Source organism: Ipomoea nil, unplaced genomic scaffold, assembly GCF_001879475.1.
Source record: "Ipomoea nil cultivar Tokyo-kokei standard unplaced genomic scaffold, Asagao_1.1 scaffold2480, whole genome shotgun sequence".
Lineage (NCBI taxonomy): Eukaryota > Viridiplantae > Streptophyta > Magnoliopsida > Solanales > Convolvulaceae > Ipomoea > Ipomoea nil.
In genome coordinates, this window is record NW_017618908.1 from 895,584 (window position 1) to 907,233 (window position 11,650).

At 34.5% G+C, this 11,650-nt stretch overlaps 1 protein-coding gene across 1 annotated transcript; it reads left to right on the top strand.

Moving 5' to 3' along the window:
* The first annotated feature begins 9,277 nt into the window (after positions 1-9,277).
* Positions 9,278-9,933, top strand: LOC109152863 (ethylene-responsive transcription factor 1A-like). The gene has a single exon (XM_019300532.1). It carries the CDS (start codon positions 9,336-9,338, stop codon positions 9,891-9,893), a length of 558 nt encoding a protein of 185 aa, XP_019156077.1. The 5' UTR covers positions 9,278-9,335; the 3' UTR covers positions 9,894-9,933.
* The last annotated feature ends 1,717 nt before the right edge of the window (positions 9,934-11,650 follow it).

The following is an 11,650-nucleotide window of genomic DNA, read 5'->3' on the forward strand; positions in this document are numbered from 1 at the left end:
GAATGTGCAGTGAAGCTATAGTGTATGGTATTATAATGGAGATTTTGCAGTTCTGGGTTATATGTCTGTGATGAAGGTGAAGGTGTTAAGGGTTGATGGGAGTGAGGAGAGTGGAGTTAAGCATGCATTTATAAAGGGAATATAATGTTAAGATCAATGGAAGAAATTGTCAAAAGGGTTTGCATTATTGGCAGCTTCTTGAAGGCTGACCTTATCAAGTGAATGTTCCTTTATGTTTTGAGCTAGTTTCAGTCAACCATTTGCATGACTTTGTAAAAACTTGATATGATTTAGTCTTCTTTTAAACATAACCCTTGGTAGAGCTTTTCGAACTTTTAGTCCCACGAGTATTGTGACACTAATAGAATTGTTCTACGACTTTCGAACTTTGCAAACTTGATCCATGACTATCTTTAGTACAAATGGTCCTCCCAGCTCAATTTCCGTCCATTTGTGACCGAAGAAAATAAAAAAAGTTTCCCCTTTATAGCAGGGTTGAGCCGTGAAACGGGAATTTAGCCGGACCATTTGTGCTAAAAAATAATAATAGTCGTGAACTAAGTTTGCAGGTTCAAAAATCAGATAATGGAATAGAAATTCCATAAAATTTGGTAGGAATTGAATTGAAATTCCATTTTACCAAACACTCCATTAATCCATGTTCTTATTATTTGATAGTTTATACTAAAATCACTTATTAGATATACAAACACCAGAAATATTTATCCATTATCACGAAAAACGCGGTGGGTTTAGAAATATAATATACGTATGTCTGCATTATATTCTTGTACGTTTGCATTCACATGCACAGATTGTAATTTATTATTGACTTCAAAAAGTGAAAATCTGTTTTTCTTGTGATCTGTCTTGTTGTGTGTTTCTTAGTTTAATACACTGAGTTGATGGATTTATGGAATGATTTAAGGGAGTGGGAAGACAAACAGAAAGAGACCAGCAATAAGCTCCATTTGCTTCAGTACAAATTAAAACATTCGAATTTTGCTGATTTTGTGAATCTAATTTTTTTGACCTTATGGCCACCTTTAATTTCCCCTATTATATGCACGCAACTACTGTGTTGTCTCTTCCCAGATTTGAACATTTCAACTTAGGACTAACTCAAATACTGCTTTTGGACTATTGTCTGTGATACTTTTGCTACTTGAGTCTTAATTTTCTGGGTCTGTTTTGGAATCTTATAAAGTTATTTTTAACCATTGTAAATACTTGGAAAATGCTCATAAATTATGTACCATATACGAGAAATCCTGCACTCGCTACTTGAAACTGTGCTTTTGAAGAAACCTAGCTACCTTGTAACCCTAGCCGACGAAAGAGGACGAAAGACCACAATGAGGTAAACCATCTTAGGTTGTCCTTGGTTGGGTATTATATACTCCATAACAATACTATATCTTAGGAATGACAACCACATCCTATTAAGATTCAAGAGAGTCAAGTATGTGGTCTTATCTTACTATACGTTCTAAACATTTTTTTTTTCAGCCCAAAGAATTTAAACCCTCACCATCGAAGTTTGAACATATGACCACCCATATGGAATGGTAATCGGGATTCGCGATATCATCACATTACATGATAGTTGACATTTGTATAATTGTATTCATTAGTTATGCGTGAATTGTCTAACTTCACCACATATGAAGCCATATCATTCAATTAAGATATTTCTAATTTCAAATATATGACATTTTTGGTTGTTTATTCCTTTTTGAAAAATAGAATTACGATTTTAAAAGGTATCGTGTCTAAGATAAATAGAAATGAATAGTGATATCTTTGTAAATAAAATTTATTTACAAAAATATTAAATACTACTACCTCTTTTATTTATAATATAATTGCCACAATTCTTTTTATTGCATAAAATTACCATATATTATTATTATATTTTTTTATTTTTTTTGGTGAAAATTATTATTATTATTATTATTATATTTCACTCATACTTATCCTCTTTGAAATACCATTTTTTATTTACTAGTTTTCATTTTACAAAGCCAACATATATGATAATATTTGCTTTACTCTTTCTTCCCAAACTATTATCTTCATTATTTACAAAAAAGTTGATGTCTCTATCTGAATGTACGTTTTGGATAAAATTCGTCTTGTAAGATAAATAATCGTAAAAAAAATAAATAAATAAACTTAGATTGTCTATAGCTAATCAACTCGAACCAGGAACTAATAAACATCTTTTATAAAGAATCAAACTTAAAATTAAGACGTGTAATTATCAAATCAATTATCTAACTAATTATATTACTTACTTTATCCACACATATATTATTTACTTATTACTATTTCACATTGCCGTGTAATGCACGAGTTGGCATTAATTAATAGAAAATAAGTCTTTTCGTGACCACAGGTCAATTCTTGCATAACCCACTCCCCCATTTAAACAAATAAATTTTCAATGTAGCAAGAATGATTCCAAAACCGTCTTAAAACATTATTAATTATAAGTAGGTAGGTCAGTCCAAAAGCTTTGCTGAGTCGTCATTGTTTTTCGTATGTTTGAGGAACAACGTCAATTCGAATATGAATTAGAAACTAATATACAAGTGATCATACATGGCCCGTATAATTATATTGTAATGCGACGTGAGTGGCTATTGGAATATTCAATTTGAGAATTGTTTGGTGTGTTGGGGATATGGGTTAGGGCTCAAGGAAGCCAAGGCCTGATGTTCATTTTTATGAATTCTCGTTTTGAACCAAATGTTGGTCAGAAACTCATTTTCTGACCATAACCTTCGTCTTTCGTCCAACTTTCGTTGGACAGAAATAGCGAGATTTCTAACAGTGATAGGTCATCAGAATGTCAAGCGAATATTTGTCATTCTTCCTCTCTAACTAGCACTATAACATTCATGGTGATATAGAGCTTTGTATAGTATTATAAGGGGGTTTAGCATTTTCTAAGCAGATATGGTTCCCCATTCTTATCTTGGTTATTAGTGAATGATTAGCAATGGTACCCCATATCTGTAACCCAACATGTTACATGTTGTTGATAACATTCGGCAGAATGATGTATACTATATTAATCGTAATGTGTATTATTAGCACTAGTAACAATTGCACATAGTACAACTAGAATAATACGAAATATACCTCGATTCTATTAGCTCCAGTGTTGATCGGTATAATAAAAAAAAAATCTGTACACTTGTGTTACCTTGATTAGTTAACACATTCTAATAAACCTTAAAGCACGGAGTAATATTTTTTATATATCGATAACTGATAAGGTGTTAGTCGAATTGATTGATACCGTAATTACATCTTAGATTATAAATTTTACTCCCTCCGTCCCCAATTGGTTGTCTCATTTGCTTTTTGCACGCTTTTTAAGGAATTAAAGTAAATGTTATGTATTTTCCAATTATGCCCTTCACTTTTTCACTTTTGGGAATAAAAGCAAAAGTCATAAGGGTAATTTGGGAAAAAGTAGAATGATGGTGATGTTCAATTTTGGAAAGAGGACAACATTTTGGGACAAACTAAAAAGGAAAGTAAGACATGCAAAATGGGACAGAGGGAGTATCTTATAAGGGTTTTCAAATCATTAAGTGGTTAATCCTTATTATTTTGGGATAAATAAAGATTATGATTAAAAAAGGATGCATTCAGGTTTATTAGCTTATCATTTCAAGATTCATAATTTATTATTATTATTTTAAAAAAAAAAAAAAAAAAAAAAAAGGCTATCAATTGGGTTGGGAGGAATGATCCAAGTTAGCGAATAGTGACAGGCTTGAATTGGGTTTAGGCCCACAACAAAATCGAAGTAGGCCCATAAATCCTTATAGTTTTAGCCTATAGAAGATATCCACAATCGTTATGCTGTGGAACCGTGTTCACCTTGCAAAGTAGATACGGTTCTATGTTCATAATTATTAAACTATATGTTCATAATTATGAAGCTATATATTTATAATTTTTGAACTTTATATTCATAATTATTAAACTCTATATCCACAATTACAGAACTTTATGTTCATAATTAATGAACTATATGTTCATAATTATAAAGCTATATATTCATAATTTTTGAACTTCATATTCACAATTATTGAATTTCTATATGTTTATAATTATGTTCACAACTCTATGTTCATAATTATAGAACTATATGTCTATAAAATTTGAACTATATATTCATAATTATAAACAATTTTGGAATCATGTCCACCTTATAAGGTGGACACGATTCCACAACATAATTTGCCAGATACCCATTTAACCCTTACCTTGAATCAAGCCCGTAAACATTCTATTCTATATCCATCAGGTTTACTTAAAGGCTCAAAAACTTTCAACGTTTCCTTCAAAAAAAATTTACAAAAATTAAACTAGACTTAATACTTAAAATTGTCATCAACTATGGTGATTTTTTTTTCTTTTTTTTTTTTGCTAAATGACTTTCCTGATCTAATTTAATTCTAAATTTATGTATTTTTGTTCAATACAGTCCTTCGTTTTCTTTTCCATCCTATAGCCATTAAATAGGACATTTTGATAATTAAACTAGGGGAACCATGGATCTCATGTAGATGCTAGGGGTCTAAGTGTTAGCAGAATAATTACATGAATTTAATTAGTTGAAGTTACCCTAGAGCATGAGCTAGCAATTGGGATGCATTATGTTAGAAGGTCTCAAAAATATGTAAATTAGGTTTAAGATAACTATATGGTGTTAGTTGATTGAGTTAGTGAGTTTGACTAGTTAAGAGCATTAGTTGATTGTAGAAAGATGTTTGGTAAATTAATCAAACAAAGAGCCAATATCGTTTCCACTACTGAAACTCGATCCCACAACCTCCCTTATAAGGTATCAACTTGGTGTCATTGGACTACAAGGTCCTTGACAGCAGACCTCAAAGATAAGTGTTGGAATTGAACGTAGTAATGTGAAGTGATTGGAGTGACAACACTTGTCATCTTATACGATCCACTCCCGCTTCTTCAGTCTACTACGTTCTAACTAGTGGCGGAGCCACCTTATATGAGCAGGGGGCCTTGACCCCCCCTCCCCCCCAAAACAAATTCTAGAATTAGTATAGACTATAGAGTAGCAGTTTAGAATTAGGATTACGGGTTTTCAATGGCGGCTTGGCCCCTCTCCACAAATCTTTTTTTTATTTATTAATATTATAATAGTTATTTTGTGGCTCCCCTTACCAATATATATAATTTTCTACCCTCCAAAAAAATTTCTAGGCTAGATTTTGGCAAATTATTGTGTGGACCATAACAAAAAGTGCATTTTTAATATACTAAATGTACATTATTTGTGTATTGAATGTACATTATATAAAATAATGTACTTTCCCTAAATACAATGCACATTATTAATATATTAAAAATATATATTTTTGTACTAAATGTTATTTTATAACATACAAAATATGGTCTACATAGCTTGTATGGACTATGGTCCACACAATAATGATTGTTAAGTTTTATACTCAAACCATCCAAATTCCAAACTTGTAAACCAGAAACGCAATACGCAGACAGTAAGATTTTCTTCAATTTTCAATCTGCAAATCTATAGGTAATTTTTCATTTATTTTTTATTCTTGAAATTTTTGAATTTTTGTTATGAATTATTCTTTATTGGAGATGGATTCATCCGTCCTCACAACAACAAAAAGTTTAGATATTATAGTAGTTAAATGATAGCTAAATGCCTAAATCCTTTTTTTGGTTTCCTCACGGCAACCACGGTGATCGGCCCCCCCGCACCAAGAAATCCTGATTCTGCCCCTGGTTCTAACACATATCATTGATCTTCTAGTAATATATGAGATATATACAATTATTATACATACAAACAAATACATATAAATATCAGTAGCCAAGTAGGCAAGCAAGTGGGTAAAGATCACTTGCATGTGAAAAATGGGCAGTGACCCACTCGCTTGCCTACTTGCATTTTTTGTTGTTTATTACTTTGAAATTTTGAACTTTTTTTTTTTTTTTTGACAAAATGCAATGGAACTCTCAACATCATTATAAACTCAATGCCGTGGTTGATTTTAGTATGCGTGGCATCCACAACAACTTCAGTTGTTGAGATGCAATATTTTTAAAATTGTAAATAAAAAGAAAAAATAATATTGAATAAAACATTGCTATAATTTACAGAAAAACTTATAATTATTGTGCTATTCAAAAATAAAAATCGCCTTGACCTTAGTCAGCAAAGAATCACAAAGAGATAAACCGCTTAAGTTACCTATAATTGAACTGTTCAAATCAAGAAAGTCAATAATAGACTGCTCGTAACTCCCATAATGAGTGAGTAAAATTATCTCTGATACAAATTAAAATTTTCCATTATGAATTTCTTCACTTTGACGACAGGTCCCATCAAAGAAATACTGCAAATGCTGTGTTTTTGCTCCTGGATGGCTGTTGGAAACATTCTAGAATTTTATGCTGGAGCCACTGGAAATGAAGGGTATAAAAATTTTAATTCCTCCAAATTTGTAGTATATAATTGCTAATAATATCCAGTAGCATATTCATTGGGCATTATCCAGATTTTTACTTTTTTTTTGGCAGATATTATTAGAAAACACCAAACAATTAGAATGCCGGTGAGACCTATAGATTTACTGATTAATTGAGTTGAATCCCAACCAAATCTTGGAGGAGATAGAAAGCTTGATATTCTGGCAATGATCAGTTGTAGATTCATCATATCATTCAGACTCATTAGTAGAAAATTTTCATTTGGGCTGAAAACCTAGGTGACGATTAGATTGTGCATTAATATATTTGGTACCGTTTCTAACGATGTAATACTTTACAATGCTATACTTTTGTTATTGTTATTGAGTTTGAATTTCTTAATATAATATATTTTGCAATTATATTATTAAAATACTATATTATAGGTTTAATACAGGTATCAGATATTAATTAGTGGGTAGATTTTTATTTTTAAATTTTAAAAATTTAGCGATGGACAAAAACCCTAGCAAATTTGTAGCTAAATATCTTCTAACAATAAAGAATGACAACAAAATAGCGACGGACGGATATTTTCGTCTTTAAGCTGTAGATAAATAGCATTCATCGCAAATAATAGAAACAAACTAGTGATGAAAATTTTCGTCACTATATTTAGCGACGAAATATTCCGTCCCTATTTTCTTGCAAAATTCGTCATTCAAATCGTCGTGGGGAGGGAGATAACGACGAATTTTTTTAGTTTAGTGACGAAAAAATCTTTAGCGACAGAATTAAAATTCATCGCAAGTGAGTAGGGACGCCACTTTTAGCAACTGACGAATCCGTCACTATTCACTTTAACGACAAATTTTTCCCTTTTTAACGATGGAAAATTTTTCCACATTTTTATTGTAGTGTATGATCTTATGATATCCTTGTCTCCTCTCTTCTCACCCACCATTGGTCCTTCTCATTTCCTCTCTCGGCCGGCGAGCAGAAGACGGGAAGCAGCGGATCTAGCGATGTTCTCATTTCCTCCGACGACCTCCGTTCTTCTCGGCGAGTAGGGCACAACGGCAACCCAGCAGATCAACACCGACATCCTCTGTTTCCGGTGGTTGATCTCTCCCTCTCTTAGTCGACGACAAAGATGGGTCAGCGGCGAAGGAGCAATGATGAACAACGACCTTTGTTTCTTTCTGACAAACAGTTGACACAAGGTGAGCAGATCCGGCGGCGGTTGATAGTGGTCGCGGTTGAGCCGTGGCTGTAGGCGTGGTGGTGGGTGTTTTCGATGAGATTCCTGGCATAGGCTATTTCCGGCGTCAGTGAGTTGGCTTTGTAATGGCAATAAAAAAGAATTATATATGCCAAATGACATTTCTACCCCTAATTTTGACGGCTTAGACGGCAGGAACTAACGAAAGGATGACAACAGGTCAGCTTTTGCAACTCGGAAGACCACGAATGGTAATTACGAAAGTTAAGAATTATATAGTGAAACCACCAAACTTGAGAGACCTTGGCTGGTATTTTCTCTCTCTCTCTCTCTATATATATATATATATATATATATATATATATATATATATATATATATATATTCAAATGAGAACTTAAATAAGAGATCGGACTACATTATAAGAAAAGATCAAACTGTACAGTATATATGCGATGACTGTTATCCATAAGATAGATTGTCTAGTGATGAAACGTTTAAAGGGTAGAACCAATGAACCAACCCGTGGGGTAGCCATCGAAGGTGACTATTTAATTGGCTTTTGATTTCGCAGCATGCAGCCATGCCATGCATTATTTCATATATTTGTATGATTGAGACAATTCCAATTGAATTAGTCGAAAAAATCATTTGGTATTTTGATAGCTTAGTTACAAATTAAAATTTTAAGTTCGATTCTCTATGAGAACTGCTTATTCGTTTATAAAATAATTAACATTTTATTAGTTCATATTTTTTATTTACGGGAAAGTCCACAACAGCTATTTGGATATGTGTTTTCGGTGAAGCATGCATTGCAACTCTAGTAGGTAAAAAATTACAATAGGGTAAACTAGAGTCAAATTAAATTGTGAGTTATTGGTTTGATTTATGGGAACTCCGCAATAACTATTTGAATGTGTGTACGTTTTGATGAAGCTTGCATTGTAACTCTAGTAGATAAATGACGGTAATGAAATAACCAATTTAGGTGGCAAATTATGTTGTGCAATCATGGTGCACACGGTTGTAAAAACGACGTCGTTTTGACTAAAAACGCGCGTCCCACTTAAAAAAAAAACAGTTTCGATTCCCGGCAACAACATTATGTTGTGCATCATTTGAACTATATATCCAGAATGAATGAACTAAATATCCAGCATGAACGAAAAAAAAATCAGTTTTGATTTCCGTCTAAATATCCAGAATGAATGAACTAAATATCCAGAATGAATGAACAACATAATACTGCTGAGGGGAATCGAAACTGAATTTTTTAAAGTGAAACACGCGCTTTTAATCAAAACGATGTCGTTTTTGCAACCGTGTGCATCATGCACAAACACACGGTTGCACAGCATAACCATTGAATCTAGGTTGTCCTGGTTCCTGGCTCAAACTAAAAAGACCCATAGACAGTTTCCACCCGGAGTCAAATTATTGGTTAGAAAACAAGTTAATGGTACTAGTACTACAAAGTTCTAAGTTCGATTCTTTACGAGAACAACCTATTAATTTTTTGGTTTGAGTGAAACTTTGGCATTGGACCTTTGAACTGAAAACCCCTATATATATATACCCCTACCTCCAGCCATAAACATCAATAATATACTCAGATATGGCGGCTTACGAAACCGATGAGATCATAACGCCTGACTATGATGTTCTTGAATTCATTCGACAGCATTTGCTGAACGACTTTGAAGATTATCCGGTGACGCCACCGGAGCTCTTCTTCCTGAGCGATAACTGCGTGGAATTGGCAATGCCAGAGAATGTGTCCGTGGCGCCGGAAATGGATTTCCCTGAATGGACGGAGGTTTTGAATTTCCCGCCGGTGGCGGCGGATCAGCCGGAGAAGGAGGTTGCAGCGGCGGAGCCGCCAACGGGGAAACGTTACAGGGGAGTAAGGATGCGGCCGTGGGGTAAGTTTGCCGCCGAAATAAGGGACCCGGCGAAAAATGGGAAGCGCCGGTGGCTGGGCACGTACGGGACGGCGGAAGAGGCGGCGTTGGCGTATGACCGGGCGGCGTTCTGCTTGCGCGGGACTCGCGCTTTGTTGAATTTCCCATGGAGGATAAATTCCGGTGAACCGGCGCCGGTGAGAATCACTTCGAGGAAGAGGAGGTCAGCATCATCGGAAACTCATGATGATCCGGTTAAGAGAAGGAATTGAAGAACATGGCAAGCTAGCTTGTAGGCATATAATGAATAATCTTGATTAATAGATTTTTTTATAATTATCTTTTATTGTTTTTTACACTTGAAGAGTTAATAAGCAAATGACACAATTCCATTCGGTTGAAAAAAATCCAAACATTCTTGTCCCAAAAAAGTTGAATTCACAATTCTAAGGATTCCTACACTATAACCGGACAGAAAAAATCCAAACATTCTAAATTTAGTAATCATAGGTCAGATGAAGCAGTCCTGATATGATATATAATGTGATGCCAAGCCCAAGATTTCTTATGAACAATTGTGTTTTGCAAATCGAGTGAGTTTAAACTTGGAATGAACCAAAATGGGCTTATTTGGTTTAGTCTTCTGACTTATAGCCAATTTTCTTTATCAACCTAAGGGGCTTAGGGCCCTTCTTTTGCTATAAAAGCACAATAATAACAAAAACCTCATTCTTCTTCAATAGACCCAGAACGGAAAATGCTACACATTTTTTTATACACATTTATTTAACATAAACCCTGAAAATAACAGTAATGACATCAAACTACAAGAACATGTCATAATTATTTCGATTAGTTGATTATTGGACGGTAGATTATGACTAAAACTCCGAACATGACAATCATAATGAAAATTACACTTAATATGATGAATTTCTTGTAAACACTAGATACTATATATATTGTTGTTGTTATTCTCAAAAGGTTGAATCCCTAACCCCAAGGTCCCTGAAGTCCTGTCTGACAGCATTTGAGATTATGTAAATTATAGTAACTCAGTTGAACATATAGAGAGGTTGCTCTCACATTACTGTTGATGAGACTCAATTCCTAATCAAATTTTATCTTTCTGACCAATTAAACTGTCCATGGACCACTAGATACTATTGTTGCCCCGCCTAATGGGTTGTTGTGCCAAGAATAAGTATACTTGTGAGTATTACATACACTAAGGGTGTGTTTGGTTCGCACATAGAAATCGGAATCGGAATGGGTATCAAATACTTGGTAATGGTAATGGGTTTTGGTGAAAGTATTTAACATGTCTGGTAGTAGGGTGGAATGAGAATGGTTACTAATAGTAGTGGTTAAGAATGAATAAGGGAATGAAACCCTTATTGTATTTGGGTATGAGTTTTTCAATTGATGTGGTATTCGAAACCCATAGTAGTGTTCTAAAAACCTATTAACCAAACAACAACAATCACTTTCATACCCATTCCTATGGGCAAAACCCACCAACCAAACACACCCTAATTATTCTCCGGAGATATATTCGTGTAAAGCGTAAAGAGTAAAGAGATCAGCTCCATTCCATGCATACTCTAAAACCCTAACACGTAGCACCTCCATTGACACCCATGCATGCATGCAATCTCCTGTCAGCTTTAAGTTAACGCACAACAACCTCTTTTCAGTGCGATTATACCATAAATTAAACATGGCGGAAGTTTAAGGTTTTCCTATATATCCTCGTAACAATTAACCTCCTTCACCAATAATCCAAGAAAAACAATAATGTCGTCTCCTAAATATCAACAGAATATAGCCGCGGCCGCGGCCGCCGTCACGCTCCTGGGGCTCTCCGGCCTGATGTTTGTCGGAACTGTAATCGGCCTCGCTGCGGCGACGCCGCTGCTGGTGGTCTTCAGCCCGGTGGTCGTCCCCGCCGCGGTAGCCCTTTTCTTCATGGTTTCGGGGCTGGTGGTTTCCGTAGTGTGCGGTGCGGCGGCCGCCGTCATATTGTACT

Excerpts from the sequence above, each read along its gene's own strand:
- LOC109152863 (XM_019300532.1), top strand. The coding sequence starts at position 9,336 with ATGGCGGCTTACGAAACCGATGAGATCATAACGCCTGACTATGATGTT.